Source organism: Protopterus annectens, chromosome 2.part1 (genome assembly GCF_019279795.1).
Source record: "Protopterus annectens isolate FY-2018-M chromosome 2.part1, PAN1.0, whole genome shotgun sequence".
Lineage (NCBI taxonomy): Eukaryota > Metazoa > Chordata > Ceratodontiformes > Protopteridae > Protopterus > Protopterus annectens.
The window spans coordinates 1,642,833,113-1,642,859,836 of NC_056729.1; the positions used below are offsets into that span (position 1 = coordinate 1,642,833,113).

Below are 26,724 nucleotides of genomic sequence, written 5' to 3' on the forward strand. Positions count from 1 at the left end.
AGCAATTCTAACCATGTGGGTTCTGTCCTTGAGCCAGTTTGCAACCCATCTAGTGACATAGGGGTTTATATTTAAGCTGGTGAGCTTATCTATAATGCCCAAGTGGGGTATTGTATCGAAGGCTTTTGCGAGGTCCAGGTAGGCTGTGTGGACCACCTTCCCCTCGTCAATGGCCTTGGTGACTGTTTCAAAGAAATCGACCAGGTTTAAGACCCAGGATCTGCCCTTAACAAAGCCGAAATGGGTAGGATCCAGTGTCTGTAGATCCCCAATATCTTTTTTATGAGGTCCATGATGATCCTTTCCATAGCTTTGCAGACCAAGCTAGTCAGGCTTATGGGGCGATAGTTTCCAGGATCCATTGAGGCACCACCTTTGTGGAGAGGGACCACTGTTGCTGTACGCCACTCTTTGGGTACATATCCTGTGGTAAGGCTGAGATTGAACAGTAGTTTTATGTTTGGGTTTAGCTCTTCTTGGAGTTCATGTAGGACGCAGCCTGGGACACTGTCTGGTCCCATTGATGCTGTGTTTTTTGCTTTGGAGAGGGCGGCTCTTACCTGAGCATCTGAGATGTCAGGGGTCAGCACTCTGCTGGGATAGATATTTGCCCTTTTGGTAGGGAGGGGGGGGAGAAGTTTGCGCTGAACCTGTCAGCTAGGATGTTGGCAATGTCTGTGGGTTCGGTGTATTTTTTGTCATTTTGGACTAATTCTGAGCATATCTGGGAATTCCCACCCAGGTTCCTAACATAACTAAAGAAAGCCTTGTGATTATCCTTAGTGTCCTGTGCAATTTTTCTCTCGAAGCTGGCCTTAGACGATTTTATGAGTGCCCGTAGTTTTTTGCTAACACTGATCAGAGATGCCTTCCCTTTTTGGGATTTTGCTCTATCATGCAGTAGCTTCCTCCTTCTATTGTATAGTTTGTTTATGGCTGGGATCCACCAGACAGGACGTCTGCCTTTGGAGGATTGGGTCTTGATTTTATTTGGGATTGCGTGATCCATGCATTCCTGAAGGTGTTCATAGAATGCGTTTATAAAGGAATATGTGGTCTGGGCCGTATTTTCCACAGGCCCGGGGGCTTTGAAGGATTCCACCTCGGTTTTGAGGAGTGTGAAATTTGCTTTAGAGAAGCTTTTCACTGTGGTTTTCTGGGCAGGGGGTGGGGTCGGGATGTGAATATCCAGTGAGATTAGTTTATGGTCTGATCTTACCAGTGAGGGATACACTTCTGGTCTGGAGCATAGAGTCCCCATGTTGGTGATGATCAGGTCCAGTATGTTCTCCCCTCTTGTGGGAGTGGTAACAAGTTGTTCCATAGCATTTGAGTTTATAAATTCTAGGAACCTTTGAGCTAGGGTGTTGGAGCTAGAGTAATGCTCCCAGTCTATGTTTGGGTAGTTGAAGTCGCCCAATATAATGGTGTTTGGAGAGACCTTCATATTTTCCAGTGTTCTCAGGAAGGCCGAGTGGGTTTCCTGGGTTTGGGAGGGTGGTCTGTAGCAGGCTATAAACTGGAAGGCAGTTTTACCCACTGTTAGTTGCACATGGGTAGTCTCTGATGCTTCGTGCTGTGCCACCAACCTGGAGGTGTGGGTATCTTTGACGAATATTGAAACTCCCCCTCCTTTTCTGGTTCGGTCCAAGTTTTGGGGCCGAAAAGCATGGTATGAGGTATAACCTGGTAGTGCTGGGGTGCTCTCGGGAGCCTTGAACCAGGTTTCTGTTACTGCACAGATATCGATGTTGTCCATGCTAAGGAGAGTTTTGAGTGCATGCATCTTGAGGTTTAGACTTCTGGCGTTGAGTAGCATTACTCTTAGTTTCTTATCCCTTGTGATACCTATGGAGGTGGGTTTGTCTTTTGAGCCTTGCCTAAAAAAGGCACTATGGGGGTAGCAAGAGCCTTTGCCAATATCCGAAAGCCCAGGGGTGATAGGTGCAAGCCGTCCCTAGCGATGCATCGTGGCCTGTCGAGCATGTCATCCCAGGCTGCCAGGCATTGGATCCCCTTTGAATGACACCAATACTTAAGCCAATTGTTGAAATTGATCATCTTGTCTTCATATTGTGGCATCATTCTTGGTGAGGGTAAGATGCTACTCAAGGTCAGGGTCATATCGGCCTGGGCCACATGCTCAGAGAGCTCCTCTATGTCTCTTTTCATGTAGTCCAGGGAGGTACGTCTCAGGTCATTCACACCAGCATGGACAATGACTGAGTCATATTTGTACTTGCCTTGGAGTGACCTGAGTGCTTGTGTTATGTGGCGGATCCTAGCGCCAGACAGGCAGCTCACCGTGACCTTCTCCTTGTTCAGCCTGGTGAGCGGGACGTCAGTGTGCCTGACAATAGAGTCACCTATTACAAGTGTATCAGGTGTGTTGTTTAGCCTTAAGGGCTGTGACTGTCTGGCACACTGGCTTTGTGAGCTATGTGTTGCACGTGTTTTGTTTTGGGGTAGCGGTTGCTTGGGTGTCTGCTTTGGAGGTCTCTGCTGCTTAGGCAGATTTTTATTTAGAGCCTCCGACTATGTTTTTGTGTGTTTATGTGTTTGGTTTGCTGTCGTGGTAGGTCTATGAGAGACTGGAATTGTAGTGAGTGTGGTTTCCTTCTCCTCCTGACAGGTTTCGCCAGTACTGAGTTGAGACAGCTTAGCCTCCAGTTTGGCTATATGGTTGCATCTCTCACATGTGTTGGAATTTGTTGGGAGGAGGAGAGGGTTGTCTGTGTACATGAGACAGTTGTAACATTGCCTCAAGTTTCCCAGATTCACCAGCTGGACCGGAGAGGAGATTGACAACTGACCTTTGGACATGCTAGAATAGTATTGGGAATTCCTTTATAATTGAAAAAAAAAAGGGCCAATGGGAAACAAGGTACTCAAGGGGAGTTTGTGAGGGTGTAGTGCTTTTAATTTTTTAGTGCTGACTTATATAATTGCTTTAGTGAGCAAGTGCCAGGTAACTTAAATGCAGTGCGTTACAGGTAACTTAAATGAAAAATGACAAACAGTAACTTTCTTTCAAGTGAAACAAGGAAATAAGTACAGTAAGCAATGCAGATGTCACTAGGGATCCGGAGAAGCGCTGAAAAGCCACGTTTTAGGTGGAATTAGCGTTTCAGGGAAATAACAAGCAAACAAGCATACAAACAAAGCTAGATTCAGCAGGTCTGGATCTAGTCTATGCTACAGCAAATGTTAAATAAATATATAAAACTAAATAAATAAATAAAACATTAAAATAAGACAAGAAATAAGACATAACACAACCATATGTGAAGTCTGGTTATTCTCCCACTTTAAAATATAGGCATGACTAACTCCTCTTCAGTCCCTGGTTCAAGTCTGACCTCAAGATATTGAGCTTAAATGTTTGCAAAAGTACTGCATGTGTTAAAGATGAGACATACCTCAGAACTGTTATATCATATTCTGAAATTGTAACTATGTACTGTCGGATTTTTATCATACCCTTAAATTTTAACTATGTACTGTCGGATTTTTATCATACCCTTAAATTGTAACTATGTACTGTCGGAATTTTATCATACCCTTAAATTGTAACTATGTACTGTTGGATTTTTATCATACTCTTAAATTGTAACTATGTACTGTCGGATTTTTACTAATACTGTGTAATGCATGAATATATCATCATTCTGAACTGACTGATTATGTATTTAATCTGGTGCTTTTCTCCCCGAGCCTCTGTTGAAAATGGACATGTGTCCAGTCGGACTATCCTGGTAAACAAATGTAAAATAAATAAATAAATAAATAAATTGGGAAGTAGTCAGCAGTTCTGTGCAAACATGTCTTGAAAATAATATATGTATATATATATATATATATATATATATATATATATATGTGTGTATATATATATATATATATATATATATATATATATATATATAATGTATATATACATATATATATATATATATATATATATATATATATATATATATATGTATATAGAACCTATCAGTTCCACAAAAGAACAATTACCCGAAGCCCAGATTACAGGGACCACATCGCTGACAGAGCAGATCTCAAGACAATGGTAAGTATAAGCAGTGTGGATGGGATGTATTCCCGTTTTCACAATGTGGTGTGATCTCAGAGTTGGTATATTTAAGTAGGGGGAGTGTAGGGGGCGCAGCCCCCACATGGGGGGGTGCAGGGGGGGGCTTGCCCTGCTGCTATATACATGTTTCTTTTTGTTTTTTTATTTTATTGTGGAAATGGGAATACATACTATTCCGCAGTAGTTATACTTACCTTTGTCGGTGATGTGTTGTGTTGGCGATATGGTCTCTGTGATCAGGTCTTCAAGTAAGTGTTCTGTTGTAGCTCTGATATGGATCCATACATACATATATATATATATATATATATATATATATATATATATATATATATATATACACACATACATTGAAGGTTGTGCATCAGGGCTGGCAACTTGGCATGTAAAAATCAACTGCCAATCATTAGCGGACCGGAGTTCCGCTGTGGCAACCCCTAACCGGGAAAAGCCGAAAGACACAACAACCACACTATTGAGAGGGAGAGACCCTAATGAATAAAGGAATACTGAAAGAGAAAATAATATTTTTTTATCAATCTAATGTAACGCAAACATACTCAGCCCACTATGCGCTGATCTAATAAGTAAGTGCATTGCTTAAATCAAGGTAGTATATGCGTATTTTAAAGGATAATAAATGTCCCAAACCACAGTATCAGCTGTCCCTGTGATGTTGGTGTTGGAGGCATCATGTAATGTTGTGTTTGACAGTACTATTTCATGTGTTTATACAAGAAGAGGAAACTAGGGTGCCACAAAGGCACTGTATCTGCTAAAACATGTCCACCAGTTTTGCATGTGCAATAGATGATCATTTTATTCAGGTAAACACATAGTATTGGCTGCATATAGACCACTGGGATGCAATGTTGTTTTGTAACACACTGCGTGTTGCATGGACTTGGTCACTTCCCCAACCTGCATGACCAGGGAGGGCCACAGGGGTGCAATACTTATCCAACTCCTAAACAGCTGTTCAGAAATCATGAGCAATAATACTTCTTAAAAGGGGATCCATGAGTCTGTATCTTTAACTGGGTGCAGCATTGCTTTCTGTCAAACTCCACTTTGAATGTAGATTTACTCTGAGTTATGGTGTGCAATCATAATGAGGAAGTAATGCAATACTCACCAGAGGAAAGTTTCAACAATCCTTTGTAATTACTTAATAAAAGTTGAGGATGTAGCCTAACAGAGCCACAATATAATACTTAGAGCACACAAGTTATACAGGCTGCATTTTTTTTCCTGAAGTAAAGAAACCGTGTCTTGTTTCCTGGAATGATACATACTTTTAAAAGGGTAGGAGGAATTGCTTTAGTGGCTTTGATGATGAAACTGCCTCAAAGAATAAAACTATGCCCCCAGGTAGACAGTACAGAAGACAGGTGATATACCCGTCGGTCGTTACCTTGTAGATGATTGCTGTTTTCTGTTCATCTGTAGAAAGAAACACTAGATCAGCAGGAAACTGGATCATTATTCTTTCTTCAAACTCCTAATAAGAAAAAAAAAAACAACTTTAAGAGATGAACATATTTTAATTTAATTTCCTTCTTGTTCCATAGTCCCCATATGTCCTGCCTCTCCCATCACCACCTTCCCTTTTATAGTCTGTCCTGGGTAAGGCAACAAATGGACAGCAAGATGTCTGGACGATTTCAATTGGAAAGGCAGTAGTATCTGTTACTGCCATGTATACATTCATCTGGCACAAATCATGTGCTTTTAAAGATGCAGTGTGAAGTCACGGGTACCTACATGTGTGCTTCTTCATTAATACATCTGCTGATAAACAGAGGCTGTCTGCTGTCAAACCCACTGGTTAGCACAGAGGCAGCTAAATGCTGACGCATCCACAGTGGAAAAACTGCATTTGCAGAACACTGCAATGGAATTTTGTACTTTACTTTGCCTCTATGATCAAGCATTCATACTATTTGGTATTTTGTATGTAGTGCATTTTTAATTTGTTTAAACCAACAAGTTGTCACAATCAATTTTATTGATATCAAACTTACAATGATGTGTAAAATATTTATACTGTTAGTATTAAAACTTCTCAAAAATGTATAAAGCTGCAAGGTTTACAGGTTCAGTATTTTTTACTTTGTCAAAAAAACTTTGTTTTATTTATTTATGTTATTCGGTATTGTTTAATGTGCTGCTAATGATTATTGAATGGGTAAAGATCTCACTGTGAACTGTAGGAAAGATGTAACTAAATACTTAAAATACCATTTGAGCTTTTCCTTTTTCTGCATGTGTTCATAGATTCATAGGTTCATAGGTGCACAGGTTCACTTGTTCATAGGTGTATACTAGGCTAATGGCCCAGGAGCCTTTACAAGCCTAGCCCATAGGATTACCCTGGCAGTGTGTCTGTCAAGAAGAGCCACTGGAGTGATCCCCGGGGTTAACTTTCTATTTCCCATCCACTCATCAAGATTTCTCTTGAAGAGGGCCAGTGAGGTACTCTGCTTGACATGTATGGGCAGTCTATTCCAGAGCATGGCCAGTCTCTGGGTTATGAACCTGTCTCTCCAGCATATGCTGTTGATTGTGGTAATGAGGTTGAGGTCTCTGGAGCGTGTGGTGTGGTGAGATTGGGATTTCTTTAGATGTAGCATTTCTAACAGAGCTGGGTCAGGCATGGCTTTGTAAGTCAAGCAGAGATAGGTTCATAGGTTCATAGGTAGGTACTAGGCTATCAGCCCAAGGGCCTACGTAAGCCTAGCCAACAAGGTTCCCTAGCTTACGCCACCCAAGAAAGTTATTTTCCTGTGCCACTGTCGAGCAGAGACACAGAAGTGATCCCCGGGGTGTATTTCCTATTTCCCATCAACTCATCAAGATTTTTCTTGAAGAGTGCTAATGAAGGACTTTGCTTGACATAGATGGGTTGTCTGTTCCAGAGTATGGGAAGTCTCTGGGATAGGAATCTATCCCTCCAGTATGTTCTGTTTATTGTTGTGACAAGGTTTAGGTCCCTAGAGCATGTAGCTCAGAGGGATTGGGATTTCTTTAGGTGTAGCATGTCCAACAGCTCTGGGTTTGACATAGCTTTATATGTTAGGCAGAGATCACCTCAGAGTAGGCGATATGCTACAGAGTAAAGCTGGAGTTTTTTGAGGCGGTCAGTGTAGGACATTTGTTTGAGGCCAGTAATCCTCTTTGTGAGGTACTTCTGTGACCTTTCCAGCTGCTGCAGATGTCTTGTGAGGTACATATCTAAAGGGACATTGTACTCTATAATGGGTCTAATGAGTGTCGAGTAGTGGGGAACAATGACCTCTTTTTTCCTGGATGAGAACCCTTTTATGATGAGGTGTGCCACGTAGAAGGACTTCCTGACTACTGTGGCGATGTGACTATCAAAGGAGAGACTACTGTCCACCTGGGTCCCAAGGTCTCTTATCACACATTCGGTGTTAAGTAGATTGCTGCCTATGTGGTAGTTCATGGGTACAGAGTTTTTACCTAAGGGGATGACACTGCACTTTTTGGCATTGAGTTTGAGGCTATGGCTCTGACACCAGGCATCTGTCTCAGCGAGGCCCATCTGTAGGATGCCAACATCATTTGGGGACTTGACTATGGCTCCTAGTTTGCAGTCATCTGTGAACTTTGTTAGCCAGAGGCCTTCTGTGTTAGCCTGTACTTCAGAGAAGTAGATACCAAACAGGAGAGGCCCCAGGACGGAACCCTGTGGTACTCCACTTGTCACTGCTTTGAGGTCAGATTTGGAGTCTGCAAAATTTACAGTCTGGGTTCTGTCAGTGAGCCAGTTGGCAACCCATCTTGTGACATAGGGGTTTATACCTAGTTTAGTGATGTTTAGCTATAATTCCAGAATGGGGGATGGTGTTGAAAGCCTTGGCGAGGTCAAGATAGGCCTCTAATTGACAGAAAATAGTTGGAGTTTTTTAGTCTGTCCATGTAGGACAAGTGTTTAAGCCTAGGATCCTTTTTTGTGAGGTACTTTTGTGGCTTCCCCAATTGTTGCAGGTGTCTAGTGAGGTACATGCCAAATGGGGCATTGTACTCGATGATTGGCCTAATGAGGGAAGAGTAGAGGGAGACAATGACCTCTGTCATCCTGGATGCAAAGCCCTTAATAATGAGATGTGCCAAATAGAAGGACTTTCTGACCACAGTGGCAATGTGGTGGTCAAAAGAGAGGTTGCTGTCAGGCTAATGGGGTGATGGTTCCCAGGATCTGTAGTCTCTCCTCTTTTGTGGAGAGGGATTACTATAGCAGTGCACCATTCAGTAGGGAGAAAGCCTGAGGTGAGGCTGTGATTGAACAGGGCACACTGCAATGCCAGTTCACTTTGTAGTTCATGTAGAACACAGCCAGGGATATTGTCAGGTCCCATGGAAGCTGTATTCCTGGCCTTGGACAGTGCTGTTTTAACCTGTACAGCAGTAATACTGGGTGTCTGCCAATCTACTGGTGTTGTGATTGGTCCTTTGGGGGGGAGGGGTAAAGTTGGCACAGAATCTGTTGGCCAGTATATTGGCAATATCTGTTGGCTCGGTATAGGAGGTACCATTCTGCAGTAGCTCAGAGGGAATCTCTGTATTGCTGTGGAGATTCTTTACATAACTATAAAAGGCCTTGTGGTTGTTTTTCCTTTCTGCTACAATTCTGTTTTCATAGCTAGCTTTAGAGGATTTGATGCGGGATCTCAACTTTTTGTTAAGGCTGATAAGGGAGTTTTTCTAGTCTTGGGACTTCACCTTATTCTGCGTCAAAAGAGTTTCCTCCTTCTGTTGTGGAGTTTGTTTATGGCAGGGGACCACCAGATTGGCTTCCTTTTTTGGAGGAGAGTGTCTTGGTTCTTTTGGGTATGAAGAGATCCATGCATTTGTGTAAGTGTTTGTACAGGGCATTAGTGTATGATTTGCCAGTCATGCAACTATTCTCCATTTGCATGGGTGCCGTGAAGTTAGCCACCTCTGTTTTTAGGAGCCCAATGTTAGCTTTGGAGACGTTTTTCATGGTGGTTACCTTTGTGGGGGTGGGTAGGGGGCCAGAGAGATGTGGATTTCCAAGGTGATTAGTTTGTGGTCAGATCTAACCAGGGAGGAGTTGACTACTGGTGTACAGCAACAGTCACCCATGTTAGTAATGACAAGGTCAAGGATGTTGCTACCTCTAGTTGAGGTAAGAATGAGCTGGTCCAGGGCAAATGTTGGCTAAGTGTATTGGTACATGAGTAGTTGTCTCAGTTAATGATGGTGTAGTTGAAGTCACCCAGTATGAGAGTGTTAGGTTGGACCCTAATATTCTCCAGGGTGCTTAGGAACGTGGAGTGTGGGTCTTGGGACATGGTTGGGGACCTATAACAGGCTATGACCTGAATCACTGTCTTACCTAATGTTAGCTGCACCTGAAGTATCTCTGATGCATTATGTTGGGCTACCAGTCTGGAGGTGTGCCCATCCTTTGTGAATATGGAAACACCACCACCTTTGGAGCTTTGATCCAAGTTCTGGGGCCAAAAGGTGTGGAATGAGTTATAGCCTGGTAATGCAGGGGTGCTTTCTGCTGCCTTGAACCAGGTCTCTGTTACAGCACAAATGTTGATGTTCTTCATTTTAAGGAGTGCTTCGAGTGAGTGCATTTTGAGAATTAGACTTCTCACGTTGAGCAGCTTGACCCTCAGATTGCATTTGTTTGTAGCTGTTATGGTGGTAATTTGGTGTTTGGAACACCACCTAAAAAAGGCACTATAAGGGTGGCAAAAGCCTTGGCCAGTATCTGGAAGCCCAGGGGTGACAGATGCAGGCCATCTCTAGCAAAGCATCGAGGTCTGTCAATCATGTCATCCCAGGCAAACATTTACTGGATACCCTTAGAATGACACCAGAAACTTAGACAATTGTTGAAATCAGTAATTTTCTTCTTGTACTGTGGTATCATTCTGGGTGATGGTAGGATGCTGCTCAGGGCTAGGGTTATAACCGCCTGGGCTACATAATCTGAGAGCTCCTCCATGTGTCTTTTCATGTAGTCCAGGGAGGTACGTCTCAGGTCATTCACACCCACATATACAATAACAGAGTCATATTTGTACCTATTGTTGAGGGACCTGAGTGCATGCATTATGTAGTGGATCCTGGCACTTGACAGGCAGCTGACTGTTACTTTCTCCTTATTCAAACTAATGAGTGGGACATCATTGTGCCTCACTATCAAGTCACCTATGACTAGTGTGCTGGGCATGCTGTTTTGCCTTAGGGGCTTTGGTTGAGTGGCACACGGTTTAGGAGAGTTATGTGTCTCATGTTTAGTGTTGTGTTGTGGTGGTCAATTCCATTTCTGCCTTGGAGATACCTGCTGTTTGGGTAGATTTTTATTGAGACCCGCGGCAAAGGTGGATGTGTAATTTGTGTTTTTATGTGAAGGCAGTGCTGGTGTGTGTTCTGGAGGGCAATGTGTTCCATGTGGTGTGGTGCAAGTGTTGACCTTCTCCTCTTGACCAGCTATTCTGGTCTTGGCTGGAGAGTGTGTGGCTTCCAGTTTGGATATATAAGTGCATCTCTCGCGAGTCTGAGTGCTGGAAGGTAAGAGGAGGGGGTTTTCGATGTACATGAGGCAGTTGCTACATTGCCTCAGGATGCTCAAGTTCACCAGGTTAATAGGAGAAAGCACAGGGAACTGACCTTTAGACATGCCTGGAGGGGTGGGCATTAATAATAAGTTCTGGAGCTGCTTCCTTGTAGAACGTTTAGTGCTGGTAGCACTTTTGTGTGCTACAATAATTGCTACAAGAAGTCTGGTATGGTAAAGTGCTAGACTAATAAGCTAGTAAAAGTGCAGGAGAGGAGAGAACTAGCAGATCTAAGGGAAAAATTGAAGAGCAGACTTTGGCACCTCTCAGAAGCTTACAAACAGTCCTGGATACAGCAAATCTGTATCTGGACTAGACTAGTTACAGGAAAGGTGGGAAACAAGCAGAAACGTGGGCTTCTAAACCAGAAAGTTGAAAGAGATGGAAAAACTGTCCAAATGGCCAATAAACTACAAATTCTGGGCCAGAAACCACTCCTCTTATAGTAGATAGGCTACCTAGTGCTTACCACTCCCTCTGATAAGCTAGAAGGCTTCCCTCCAACAGAGAAAGACTTGGGGGGCTCAGAAGCTTACATACAGTTCTGGATACAGCAAATCTGTATCTGGACTAGACTAGTTACAGGAAAGGCGAGAAAAGCACAAACACAGACTTTTAGACCAGAAAGTTGAAGGAGATGGAAAAAACTGGCAAAATGGCCAATAAACTACAATTTCTGGGCCAGAAACCACTCCTTTTGTGATAGATAGGGTAACTAGTGCTTACCACTCCCACTGATAAGCTATAAGGCTCTTCTGGTTGTAATACAGAATTCTGTCAATGCAATACACCCAATTTGCTTTCATGTTTTGCTTTTTCTATTTATATTTGGCACTAGATCTCCAATTCAATCCAGCATTCACCACGTAGAGGGGTACACTACTTTTGCTGAGGAACAATTTACAGGTAGGTGTCATTTGTACTTAACAGCATTGTCTCTAGTGTCAGCACTTTTGTTTTAGGTCACTAGGTATTTCTACCTCATACATCTTATCTTCCCAGTTATCAAATGCTAGACCTACTTTTATTAGGTCAAGTTTGGACAAAATTGCTGGTGTGCAGGCAATAGAAAGTGTAGGGTTCAAATGTCAAAGAATCTCTTAAATCTGCAGAAAGGAACACCAGAGCAGCAGAAAACTGGATCATTATACTAACCTTGAAAATAAAACATATGGAAACAATGCTGCTTAAAAAGGAGAGAAAAGGCTTTCCATTTCTGACTGTTATAAAAAGAACAAGGAAAAAAAAAACTAGACAGCATCCCCAGATATACTTTCTAAATAGCAATACTGTTAAGGAAAGTTATAGCAATACTGTTAAGGAAAGTTTTTTTTATAAAGTAATGTGCTGGATTGGGGTTCGGTGGAAGGGTCAGGGATAGAGATATGGTTAGCACACATGAGTAAGGATGACAGGGGACCTTACTCTAATCCTGACCCACAGGCACACACACACATATACACCTTTACTCCAATGCTGAACATTTTAGTATGTCCAAAAGTTTCAGCGTTAACTTCCTGTAAGCAAAACAATTTCACACCATAGGGAAGTCAAGGTTACTATCATCAAAATTTACAGCACTCAGATACAACTGCACTCAATCAAAATCATACATAATAAGTAGATTTGGCAAAGTTAACCGTAACCGTGTATGTCAAACGGTCAAATGCGCACATGTTTGTATACAAAGTAATCTAGCACTAGTGAATGCAACATCAAAACAAAACCTTGTCGTAAAATTAAACCAAACAATGTCCTTTTGTTATTGGTCAGTGGAACCCTACTAATAAATCCAGACACACTTTTTGTGAATAGAGGCAGCATTACAGAAAGGATAAGATGTCGGAGTTGGATTTGTTGCAGCGACAGGTTTAGGTTCAGGTTTAACAGGCATTAACAAGGAAGGACAGGGGAGTTTCAGCTTCCTTCCACCACCTTACTAATACTTACTAACCCCAGCTCTGCCCCTGCCTTTGACCCCAGTCTTATGCCTTTCCGTAATAAATCCTTGTCTATAATGCTACCACTGCATAATGCACTCAGACACATATCACAAATTTCCAACAAGGCATCATCCATTTTCTGGGGAAGCCAGGAAGAAATGCTTCAAAAATGTTTCGAGTACAGAAAAAAATTGAATACAGTTAAGCACAATTAAGTGTATAGAAAGTAAATCATGATAGCCAATGAAAACACTGATTAACAGGAACTTACTTCTGTGAAAAACACTATTAGTGTGCAGTACCCCCAAAATTATAGTTAACTTAAATTCGCCAACTTAGGAATGTACCAGTTATGTAAGTACTCCTATCTGTGTATGACACTATCACATCTACTGGGCATTGTCTGCACTTGTACAACGTTGCTAAAGCCTGGAACTCCTTAGCTGTATCCATCAGGTCAATACCCTCCCTCCCATCTTTCAAAACCACTCCGAAAGACTTCCTAGCTAAAATCTGGCTCTGTTTTTGCTCAAAACCAGGATAAACTATACCCCTAAATGTGAACAAGTACCTTTTCATTTCTTATACCTCCTTACTCTCCCTTCTTCACTTACTTCTATCAAATTCTTTTCACTAACTTTCTTTATAAATATACCATAAGCCTGTTTTCCCTCACTTCATATTGCAATTCTTGTTTGTATTAGACTAATATACTTTAATTTCTCTACAAACTGTCTAAAATTTCTCTAAATATTAAGTGATTGTCATATAACTTGTACAGATTCTTAATCAATGTTTTCATGTTATGTCTAATTTGCTATAATTATTTAAACTTCAGATGTTTTATTTTTGAAGATTGCAAAAGTATTGTTAAAGTGTTTTGTAATAATTTGGAGCTTTCCTCCCTGAACCTTTGCTGAAAATGGGCTTCTACCCAATTGAACTTTCCTGGTAATCAAATGTCAATAAATAAATATACATATTAGCATTCACAAATCACTTTACAGTCAGCCATGCTGGATGCTGGGGTTTGCACGCCATTTGTTAGAATTGCTAACTACAGGCAGTAGAAGCCTCTTACTCCATGGAAATCATCTACCTAAAGAGTATATGTGGTGTCACACCTATGTTACTTCTGAGAATGAAGGTAAACTTTTATTAGGCATTGTATTTTTGTTTACTATGTATTTTAGCCTTGATTATAATGTCTTTTTTCTATAAGCTTGTACATGCTCATTTATAACAATACTTGTGGCAGAACAGTCAAAATAATCTTTAAATTGGAAACTGAAACTGCGGGCTGATAAACTAAACTTCTCTCCAACTAAAATATGTTGGCAGCAAATGCAGTGACAAGACTCTTCGTAGTGACTGTTCTAGATTCCCTCTCCCAATTTCCTTGGACTCTGCTGGCATAAGGCAATGCATAACTAAGAGCTGGAATAATAATAATGTAAATCATGAACTGAATAGAGCTTTAGGTCCTGCCTCGACTTTTTTTACAAAAAAAATCTATCTTTGAAAACCCTACTTGAATCAGATAAAAAAATGTTTAAGTAGTCAGCCTACCGGCTCCACAGGGATGAATATTTACAGTCACTGCATTTGCTGCCGACACATTTTAGCTGGAGTGAAGTTCAGTTTATCAGTCCGCAGTTTCAGTTTCCAATTCAAAGTTTATTTTGTCTGTTCTGCCACAAGTGTTGTTATAAAGGAGCATACATGAGCTATTCGATCCACTTACTACAACAATACTTTAGCTAAACACAGCTTAATTTGCCCCCATTTTTCCAATTTTAAAATCGCTGTGCTTGAGCAAGTTATTGTGCCATTCGGAGACAGCAATGCTCTGCTTGAGGTCAAGGAATTGTAGTGTCAAGTGAGACCACATGCTGACACGCCTCCTGGACTTAATGGAAATTTAAATATTACGTGTTTACGGAGATGGATTAGATAATTGATGACATCCACACTGTGGGTGGTGTTTCTTATTTAAATTTAGGCTGTTAACTTTAGTTTAGATTTTTACAGTTGTACTGTTAGCATTTTCTGATGAAGTTCTTATGTTAAATATTAAACGTACGAAAGCACTCAATTCTTGCTATTCGTCTGCTTCTTTCCACCTAGAGGTTTTTTTATACTTTAGTCACTAGTTTACCTCTTAGAAGATAGTTTTTAGTAATATATATATATATATATATATATATATATATATATATATATATATATATATATATATATATATATATATATATATATATATATATATATATATATATACAGATAGATAGGTATAGATACAGCTATAAAGATAGATACAGATTTATATGTATGTAAGATTAGGTTAACTGCCCTTATGGGCCATTTTAAGCCTAGCCAATTTCCTTTTCAAAGGTGAGAATCATACCTTGTATTTTGTATATCTGAGGTAAATACCTTAACCATTATGCTAATCCCAACCCCAATATCATGCAAAGGTAGCTTTCTATACAAAATGGAGACATAATAAGGCAGGTCTGGAAGTAAAGCTGCAGCTAAAATCCTTACGAGAGCATCAGTATTAGGAATGGCCATCTCCTTTTTGATATTTACTTACCTGAAGTCAATCCAATGTCAATGGCCTCTGGCTGACTAAATCTGCAAATTATTGCAAAGTAGGAGCTGTCATCTAATTCCCCACTGACACAAATGTTCTCCTGGTAGGGCTGACACAGACAAACAAGTAGTGCCCAAGGTGTACTGAAACTAAATTAAGAGAAATGCATAACAGTATCCTTCAGGAAGTCATTCATCCCTGGTAGCTATCATACTGACAACACACCCCTTAGAGTTGATCCAGTAGTCAGGGACTTCCAGACACACACAGATAGTAATCTAGCCTTTGAACATCATGTGTTTACAGTAGTGTGGAAATCATTCTGTGTTGTGCAACCCCACTCTGATGGAGCTCATGCATATCAGCAAAACAAACAGCACCAGAATTACCCATTCTAAAGACTTAAACCTTGCCTGTGATATAAATAAGACCTGCTGTACAGACAAGTATGTATCCCACAGACCACCCCTTCTCTGTAGCAGGGTCCTCATCCATATGAAACAGTCTAACCCAGTTCAAACGTAACTTGGACAATCGGATGGGGAACAGGAGATTCATCCCTGGTTTGGCATCGATGTCTCTAATGGACACAGGCAGCCTATAAATGGTTCATGTCCCAGGTCCCTGCTTATAACTTATCAAGGGTACCAGCATTTGTTAGAGATTTGGGATGCATGGCTAAGCTTAAAAAGCCCCTTGTGGTCATTAGTGGGGGCAATAAATGAGGTCAGACTACACAACCTATGAACCTATGAAGTTCATCCCTGGTTTGGCACCTATGTCTGTAATGGACACAGGCAACTTGTAAATGGTCCATGTCCCAGGTCTCTGCTTGTAAAAGATTTATCTCCCAAGTCCCTGCTTACACTTATCAAGGGTACCAGATGATGCTGATATACTTTTCCCAGTTTGGGTTTGTTTTATTTTTCCCAGTTTGGGTTTGCTTTATTTTTTTTACAATGCATTTAGATTGATGTGTGAAGAGATTTATATATTAAAGAGGACTGTCAATTACATTGTGTGCTGGCCCTTTGTTTTGGAAGTACTTTAGGCTGAAATGGCCCTTGTGGTTGTTAGCCTAGTAAACACTTGTGAACCTGTCATTACAGCTGAGTGACGTCTCCAGGCGTTTCTGCAGTTACCTCCTACTGCTCCTCTAGGCGTCGAATGTTGCATGTTCATATTTGCATTAATAATTCCAAAACCATGTTACATGCAAGGTATCAGAATATTTTATCTTGAAGCATACATGATGGCAAACACAATTGTTTTGATATTTGAACTCTGTAAATGAGCATTTGTTAGAACTGTAAGGTAATAACTTCATTTTTTAAAGGCTGAAGCCACACCCACTGGGAGTTAAAGGCATACACTCAAAAGAGCTCTACTGGAGGGAATGAGTACTTTATAGGTTCATAGGTTCATACTAGGCTATCTGCCCTAGGGCATTTACAAGACTAGCCAGAGTGTGTTTGGCTTTCGCCTCCCATTTTTCGAGGTTAGTATACTGTGCCTCTGTTTAACAGTGACACAGAAGTGATACCCAGAGTAAATCTACGATCTCCCATCCACTCATCAAGATTCCTCTTGAAGAGAGTCAATGAGGGACTCTGCCTAACCTGGACTGGGATTTTATTCCAGAGTGAAGGGAGCCTCTGGGTTTATTTATCTGTCCCTCCAGCATGTCCTATTTATTTCAGTGCTGAGGTTCAAGTCTCTCGAGCTCGTAGCTTGATCGGATTTGGATTTTCTGAGGTGCAGCATGTCCATTAATTCCGGGTTGGACATGGCTTTATACGTCAGGCACAGATCGCCTCTGAGCAGGCGGTATGCCACTGAGTAGAGCTGCAGTTTCTTTAACCGGGCAGCATATGACATCTGTTTGAGCCCTTTGATCCTCTTGGTGAGGTACTTTTGGGGTCTTTCCATTTGCTGCAGGTGTCTGGTAAGGTACATCCCAAAAGGGGCATTGTACTCAATTATGGGCCTGATGAGGGATGAGTAAAGAGGCACGATGACCTCTCCTGATCTAGATGTGAATCCCTTCATGATTAGCTGGGCTATATAAAATGTTTTTCTAACCACTTTGGCCACGTGGTTGTCGAATGAGAGATTGCTATCAACTTGGGTCCCTAATTACTTCTTCTGTACTTAATGGATTACCATCTATGTGGTAATTTGTGGGCACTTTGTTTTTGCCGAAGAGGGTGACTATACACTTTTTGGCATTTAGCTTGAGGCCATGGCTCTGGCACCAATTGTCTGTTTCTATGTGGCCCTTTTGTAGGATGCTTGTGTCGGCTGGAGAGTCGATTATTGCGCCCAGTTTGCAGTCATCTGCGAACTTGGTCAGCCACAGTCCTTCCTGTACCTCCGAAAAATATATACCGAACAAGAGAGGTCACAGGACTGAGCCTTGTGGGACGCCACTTGTAACTGGTTTGGAGTCTGACATGGCTCCAGCAATTCTAACCATGTGAGTTCTGTCCTTGAGCCAGTTTGCAATCCATCTAGTGACATAGGGGTTTATATTTAAGCTGGTGAGCTTATCTATAATGCCCAAGTGGGGTATTGTATCGAGGGCTTTTGCGAGGTCCAGGTAGGCTGTGTGGACCACCTTCCCCTCGTCAATGGCCTTGGTGACTGTTTCAAAGAAATCGACCAGGTTTAAGAGGCAGGATCTGTCCTTAACAAAGCCGAACTGGGTAGAATCCTGTGTCTGTAGGTCCCCAATATCTTTATTTATGAGGTCCATGATGATCCTTTCCATAGCTTTGCAGACCAAGCTAGTCAGGCTTATGGGGCGATAGTTTCCAGGATCCATTGAGGCACCACCTTTGTGGAGAGGGACCACTGTTGCTGTACGCTACTTTTTGGGTACATATCCTGTAGTAAGGCTGAGATTGAACAGTAGTTTTATGTTTGGGTTTAGTTCTTCTCGGAGTTCATGTAGGATGCAGCCCGGGACACCGTCTGGTCCCATTGATGCTGTGTTTTTTGCTTTGGAGAGGGCGGCTCTTACCTGAGCATCTGGGATGTCAGGGGGGCAGCACTCTGCTGGGATAGATATTTGCCCTTTTGGTGGGGAAGGGAGGGAGAAGTTTGCGCTGAACCTGTCAGCTAGGATGTTGGCAATGTCTGTGGGTTCGGTGTATTTTTTGTCATTTTGGACTAATTCTGAGCATATCTGGGAATTCCCAACCAGGTTCCTAACATAACTAAAGAAAGCCTTGTGATTATCCTTAGTGTCCTGTGCAATTTCTCTCTCAAGCTGGCCTTAGACGATTTTATGAGTGCCCATAGTATTTTGCTAATACTGATCAGAGATGCCTTCCCTTTTTGGGATTTTGCTCTATCATGTAGTAGCTTCCTCCTTCTATTGTATAGTTTGTTTATGGCTGGGGTCCACCAGACAGGACGCCTGCCTTTGGAGGATTGGGTCTTGGTTTTGTTTGGGATTGCATGATCCATGCATTCCTGAAGGTGTTCATAGAATGTGTTTATAAAAGATTCTGTGGTCTGGGCCGTATTTTCCACAGGCCTGGGGGCTTTGAAGGATTCCACCTCAGTTTTGAGGAGTGTGACATTTGATTTAGAGAAGTTTTTCACTGTGGTTTTCTGGGCAGGGTCTGAGGTCTGGATGTGAATATCCAGTGAGATTAGTTTATGGTCTGATCTTACCAGTGAGGGATACACTTCTGGTCTGGAGCATAGAGTCCCCATGTTGGTGATTATCAGGTCCAGTATGTTTCCCCTCTTGTGGGAGTGGTAACAAGTTGTTCCATAGCATTTGAGTTTATAAATTCTAGGAATCTTTGGGCTAGGGTGTTGGAGCTAGAGTAATGCTCCCAGTCTATGTTTGGGTAGTTGACGTTGCCCAATATAATGGTGTTTGGAGAGACCTTCATATTTTTCCAGTGTTCTCAGGAAGGCCGAGTGGGGTTTTTGGGTTTGGGAGGGTGGTCTGTAGCAGGCTATAAACAGGAAGGCAGTTTTACCCACTGTTAGTTGCACATGGATAGTCTCTGATGCTTCGTGCTGTGCCACCATCCTGGAGGTGTGTGCCACCAACCTGGAGGTGTGAAAGGTGCATTGAAGCTTTCCTGACCGGGAATCGAACCCAGGCCGTGGCAGTGAGAGCGCTGAATCCTAACCACTAGACCACCAGGGACTCCCCTTATCTGGCATGCACTACCAGTTGTCTTTAGTATAGCACTGAGAGCTGTGTTAAATGTTATGTTGTCAAAAGTAGGAGCTGTCATCTAATTCCCCACTGACACAAATGTTCTCCTGGTAGGGCTGACACAGACAAACAAGTAGTGCCCAAGGTGTACTGAAACTAAATTAAGAGAAATGCATAACAGTATCCTTCAGGAAGTCATTCATCCCTGGTAGCTATCATACTGACAACACACCCCTTAGAGTTGATCCAGTAGTCAGGGACTTCCAGACACACACAGATAGTAATCTAGCCTTTGAACATCATGTGTTTACAGTAGTGTGGAAATCATTCTGTGTTGTGCAACCCCACTCTGATGGAGCTCATGCATATCAGCAAAACAAACAGCACCAGAATTACCCATTCTAAAGACTTAAACCTTGCCTGTGATATAAATAAGACCTGCTGTACAGACAAGTATGTATCCCACAGACCACCCCTTCTCTGTAGCAGGGTCCTCATCCATATGAAACAGTCTAACCCAGTTCAAACGTAACTTGGACAATCGGATGGGGAACAGGAGATTCATCCCTGGTTTGGCATCGATGTCTCTAATGGACACAGGCAGCCTATAAATGGTTCATGTCCCAGGTCCCTGCTTATAACTTATCAAGGGTACCAGCATTTGTTAGAGATTTGGGATGCATGGCTAAGCTTAAAAAGCCCCTTGTGGTCATTAGTGGGGGCAATAAATGAGGTCAGACTACACAACCTATGAACCTATGAAGTTCATCCCTGGTTTGGCACCTATGTCTGTAATGGACACAGGCAACTTGTAAATGGTCCATGTCCCAGGTCTCTGCTTGTAAAAGATTTATCTCCCAAGTCCCTGCTTACACTTATCAAGGGTACCAGATGATGCTGATATACTTTTCCCAGTTTGGGTTTGTTTTATTTTTCCCAGTTTGGGTTTGCTTTATTTTTTTTACAATGCATTTAGATTGATGTGTGAAGAGATTTATATATTAAAGAGGACTGTCAATTACATTGTGTGCTGGCCCTTTTGTTTTGGAAGTACTTTAGGCTGAAAATGGCCCTTGTGGTTGTTAGCCTAGTAAACACTTGTGAACCTGTCATTACAGCTGAGTGACGTCTCCAGGCGTTTCTGCAGTTACCTCCTACTGCTCCTCTAGGCGTCGAATGTTGCATGTTCATATTTGCATTAATAATTCCAAAACCATGTTACATGCAAGGTATCAGAATATTTTATCTTGAAGCATACATGATGGCAAACACAATTGTTTTGATATTTGAACTCTGTAAATGAGCATTTGTTAGAACTGTAAGGTAATAACTTCATTTTTTAAAGGCTGAAGCCACACCCACTGGGAGTTAAAGGCATACACTCAAAAGAGCTCTACTGGAGGGAATGAGTACTTTATAGGTTCATAGGTTCATACTAGGCTATCTGCCCTAGGGCATTTACAAGACTAGCCAGAGTGTGTTTGGCTTTCGCCTCCCATTTTTCGAGGTTAGTATACTGTGCCTCTGTTTAACAGTGACACAGAAGTGATACCCAGAGTAAATCTACGATCTCCCATCCACTCATCAAGATTCCTCTTGAAGAGAGTCAATGAGGGACTCTGCCTAACCTGGACTGGGATTTTATTCCAGAGTGAAGGGAGCCTCTGGGTTTATTTATCTGTCCCTCCAGCATGTCCTATTTATTTCAGTGCTGAGGTTCAAGTCTCTCGAGCTCGTAGCTTGATCGGATTTGGATTTTCTGAGGTGCAGCATGTCCATTAATTCCGGGTTGGACATGGCTTTATACGTCAGGCACAGATCGCCTCTGAGCAGGCGGTATGCCACTGAGTAGAGCTGCAGTTTCTTTAACCGGGCAGCATATGACATCTGTTTGAGCCCTTTGATCCTCTTGGTGAGGTACTTTTGGGGTCTTTCCATTTGCTGCAGGTGTCTGGTAAGGTACATCCCAAAGGGCATTGTACTCAATTATGGGCCTGATGAGGGATGAGTAAAGAGGCACGATGACCTCTCCTGATCTAGATGTGAATCCCTTCATGATTAGCTGGGCTATATAAAATGTTTTTCTAACCACTTTGGCCACGTGGTTGTCGAATGAGAGATTGCTATCAACTTGGGTCCCTAATTACTTCTTCTGTACTTAATGGATTACCATCTATGTGGTAATTTGTGGGCACTTTGTTTTTGCCGAAGAGGGTGACTATACACTTTTTGGCATTTAGCTTGAGGCCATGGCTCTGGCACCAATTGTCTGTTTCTATGTGGCCCTTTTGTAGGATGCTTGTGTCGGCTGGAGAGTCGATTATTGCGGCCAGTTTGCAGTCATCTGCGAACTTGGTCAGCCACAGTCCTTCCTGTACCTCCGAAAAATATATACCGAACAAGAGAGGTCACAGGACTGAGCCTTGTGGGACGCCACTTGTAACTGGTTTGGAGTCTGACATGGCTCCAGCAATTCTAACCATGTGAGTTCTGTCCTTGAGCCAGTTTGCAATCCATCTAGTGACATAGGGGTTTATATTTAAGCTGGTGAGCTTATCTATAATGCCCAAGTGGGGTATTGTATCGAGGGCTTTTGCGAGGTCCAGGTAGGCTGTGTGGACCACCTTCCCCTCGTCAATGGCCTTGGTGACTGTTTCAAAGAAATCGACCAGGTTTAAGAGGCAGGATCTGTCCTTAACAAAGCCGAACTGGGTAGGATCCTGTGTCTGTAGGTCCCCAATATCTTTATTTATGAGGTCCATGATGATCCTTTCCATAGCTTTGCAGACCAAGCTAGTCAGGCTTATGGGGCGATAGTTTCCAGGATCCATTGAGGCACCACCTTTGTGGAGAGGGACCACTGTTGCTGTACGCTACTTTTTGGGTACATATCCTGTAGTAAGGCTGAGATTGAACAGTAGTTTTATGTTTGGGTTTAGTTCTTCTCGGAGTTCATGTAGGATGCAGCCCGGGACACCGTCTGGTCCCATTGATGCTGTGTTTTTTGCTTTGGAGAGGGCGGCTCTTACCTGAGCATCTGGGATGTCAGGGGGGCAGCACTCTGCTGGGATAGATATTTGCCCTTTTGGTGGGGAAGGGAGGAGAAGTTTGCGCTGAACCTGTCAGCTAGGATGTTGGCAATGTCTGTGGGTTCGGTGTATTTTTTGTCATTTTGGACTAATTCTGAGCATATCTGGGAATTCCCAACCAGGTTCCTAACATAACTAAAGAAAGCCTTGTGATTATCCTTAGTGTCCTGTGCAATTTTTCTCTCGAAGCTGGCCTTAGACGATTTTATGAGTGCCCATAGTTTTTTGCTAATACTGATCAGAGATGCCTTCCCTTTTTGGGATTTTGCTCTATCATGTAGTAGCTTCCTCCTTCTATTGTATAGTTTGTTTATGGCTGGGGTCCACCAGACAGGACGCCTGCCTTTGGAGGATTGGGTCTTGGTTTTGTTTGGGATTGCATGATCCATGCATTCCTGAAGGTGTTCATAGAATGTGTTTATAAAAGATTCTGTGGTCTGGGCCGTATTTTCCACAGGCCCGGGGGCTTTGAAGGATTCCACCTCAGTTTTGAGGAGTGTGACATTTGATTTAGAGAAGTTTTTCACTGTGGTTTTCTGGGCAGGGTCTGAGGTCTGGATGTGAATATCCAGTGAGATTAGTTTATGGTCTGATCTTACCAGTGAGGGATACACTTCTGGTCTGGAGCATAGAGTCCCCATGTTGGTGATTATCAGGTCCAGTATGTTTTCCCCTCTTGTGGGAGTGGTAACAAGTTGTTCCATAGCATTTGAGTTTATAAATTCTAGGAATCTTTGGGCTAGGGTGTTGGAGCTAGAGTAATGCTCCCAGTCTATGTTTGGGTAGTTGACGTTGCCCAATATAATGGTGTTTGGAGAGACCTTCATATTTTTCCAGTGTTCTCAGGAAGGCCGAGTGGGGTTTTTGGGTTTGGGAGGGTGGTCTGTAGCAGGCTATAAACAGGAAGGCAGTTTTACCCACTGTTAGTTGCACATGGATAGTCTCTGATGCTTCGTGCTGTGCCACCATCCTGGAGGTGTGTGCCACCAACCTGGAGGTGTGAAAGGTGCATTGAAGCTTCCCTGACCGGGAATCGAACCCAGGCCGTGGCAGTGAGAGCGCTGAATCCTAACCACTAGACCACCAGGGACTCCCCTTATCTGGCATGCACTACCAGTTGTCTTTAGTATAGCACTGAGAGCTGTGTTAAATGTTATGTTGTCATCTAACTATAATCCATGGGTCATCTTTGGCAATCACATTCATTAACACAGTATGGTCAGTTTTAAGTGCTGCAGTGTGTAATATCAGATTAATGTTATGCTGTATATAAAATGAGGGCAAGTCAGCAGGCCACTTCAAATAAATGTTATACAGATAATCACAGCCAAAGTTTCCAAAAATAATTAATGATGGTGTACTGAAAAGGGTCAAGCAGGGAGGACATTGTAAGTGCAACCAACACAGTGAATATCAGGAGATTTTTTTCATTTCACTGCTTGAGATCTGTTCTGTTGTTAGCTAGAGAAGCAGCTAGGTGCTATATCCAGAGTAAGACATTAAACAGTGGTCTGTCTAAGTTGACAGCAGCTCAGGTGGATGTAAAATCCCACAGAACATACCGAAAAGAGTAGGGAAAGTTACCCAGTACCCCAACCAAATTTCCCTTAGACAGTATGACTTCCTCATTGGGTCTCGACTGACAGGAACCCGTGGCCTAGTGGGACTAACCCAGTGAACAAAATTTCCCTTAGAGAGTATGACTTCCTCATTGGGTCTCCACTGACAGGAACCCATGGCCTAGTGGGACTAACTCAGTGAACAAAGTGTAAATAAAATAAATAAATAAAATGTTTTGCACTTTGACCTCATATTTTTGCCCCCACTGTCCTTATACAGTTAAAAGTATCCACATTCCTCCCAATGCTGTCTCCATAACTTAGGAAAAATATATAAATATAATGTGTGGTGTTACTGGAGCATTCTTATCTCAAATCCTGTTGTGCACAGACTTATGCTTCAGACCTTAGATTTAACAGTTTTGGATGTTCTGAGCTCTTTAATTGATAATATTTGAGAATAGTCAGAAAAAGTGCTCTCATTTGAGTACACTGAATGTGCCTACTTTCTCTGTTGGAGTAGTTTTGCATATTCGGTGTACTCAAATGAGAGTTCTTTAATTTATAATTGAAAAAGCCTTCTTACAGTCTGTGTTATCAAATGATTTGGACAGATCCAGAAACATTGCACCAACAACCCAACATGCAATCATTTCCTTTTTCAAACTTTTGGATACAACAAAGACTGCAACATCGACAGAGAGGGAAGCTCTGAAACTTCTGTTGAGATTTAGCAGGAAGCCCACTGCAGATCATAAGCTTCTCATCACTAAATTTAAATAAAAACTGTACTATTGTTTCAAAATGAACAGAAAATAATAAACAGATTTATGCTTAGCTTGTGGGGGTTGATATGGAGTGTTTTCTTCCAGTTTTGGTACACAATTCTCATAATAATGTTTATCTTCAGACGGTTGTACTGGAGCACTGGCCACTACTTTAGTGTAGACTTTTGTTGTGTGGCACAGTCTGCAGGGAATCCATGATGTTAGATTTTTGGCAGCGCCTTCCTGCTTCCAGCATTGGCTACTTTCTTCCCTTCACAGAGCAGATTTACTCATAGGTTCATAGGTTCATAGGTTCATAGGTCCATAGGTTCATAGGTTCATAGGTTCATAGGTCCATAGGTTCATAGGTTCATAGGTTCATAGGTTCATAGGTCCATAGGTTGGTACTAGGCTAGCGGCCCTAGAGCCTATACAAGCTAGCCATAACAATTCCCTGGCTATTTCTTCCCACACTATTTACTCTATAGAAATAAAAGGCTCCTCACACCCAACTCAAGGATCTCACTTGCCCAAGCATACCTTCTCCCCAACCTCTTCTACAGCTCCCAAATTCTAAGCAACTTACTGTCCTCACTACTTTACAAACTTGAAACCACCTACAACAAAGTTGCTAGATTTGCAGCTAATTTGCCTACTAGATCACACCACTATCTCGCTCTTCAGACACTCAGCTGGCTCAGATTTCCTAACCAACTCCTATTTATGGAACCTTCTTGTTATCCATTCTATCCTGAATAAACCATCTTCCTGCCCTAGCATCACTTCTCTAGTCTCCCTCTATAGGCCTTCTCGATCCCTCAGAAGCTCAGACCAATGTCTCTTACAGATCCACAAACCTAAAAAAAATATTGGACAGAATCTCTACAGCTACTTTCCTGCTTTTTCATGTAACAAGATCCCCTGACTCTCAGAAATATTACCCACATCCATGAATTCAAGAAAACTCTGAAAAGTTACCGTAACAGCACCTGGAGCTGTCACTATAATCATTGCACTTGAACCCAGCCAGCAGCCTAAACCCCTCTTATCTCTATATCTCAGCTATTCTCCCTCATCTAGTCCCCTGATTTACTCTTGCTCGCCTCTCCCTTCAGTCCAACCGAGTACAGAGATTGCCCTGGTGGGCCAAGGTGCACTTCAGCATCTGTCCACTAGATGGCATCCTCTCCCCACTTATACTGACTTCTTTTCACTTCTTCTTATATTTTCTTATTGCTCTAACTTTTCTTTTTTCTCTCTCTCCCTTAAAAGCATTACAGCCCACTATAGCCTACTATTTCCATGTCCCCTCTACTTACCCTTCTGAAATTCTACACTCCACTGATAGGTTCTCGATCCTCTGCTGCCCTCCTTGCTTCTGGTTTCTACCTGCTCCGTTCGCCCTGCAGGCTCACTCCGCTCCCCTACCCTGCCCCCAAATCTCACATGCCCCCAGCACCTCCACCTTTATTACCCCATAACCACACCCACTAACATTTCCAGTCCAATCAGTCTCCAGAATTCCAGACACACCCATCCCCTACTCCACCCTAATTAACCTTCATTCACCTCTCCTAGTATTTCTCACCTAGCCAATTAGACTACATTACTATCTCAACACCCACTCCAATACTAAATCCCCAGAAAATCCTTACACAACTATCTATTCCTTAGCACTAGTTAAGTACTTACCAGATCCTCTACATATAAACCTCTCTCATTTCTACATTTTCTTCAACATCAACTTAGCACCTCTAATTACCTACAACTCAAAATGCTCTCAAAACCCTCATTCATCTCCTTTTTACTACTTCTACTTGTTAACTTAACATACTTTCATTACCTCACCCAGCCCAGTAATACCT

General features: G+C 42.2%; 1 protein-coding gene across 1 annotated transcript in view; it reads right to left on the reverse strand.

Annotated features, from left to right (window-relative positions):
- Nucleotides 1–26,724, reverse strand: part of LOC122795004 (rho guanine nucleotide exchange factor 7-like) — a 925,778-nt gene that overhangs the window by 480,766 nt on the left and 418,288 nt on the right. Inside the window, exon 9 of the mRNA XM_044063590.1 lies at nucleotides 5,514–5,600. Within this exon, the coding sequence (XP_043919525.1) occupies nucleotides 5,514–5,600 (87 nt within the window). The remainder of the gene's footprint in view (nucleotides 1–5,513; nucleotides 5,601–26,724) is intronic.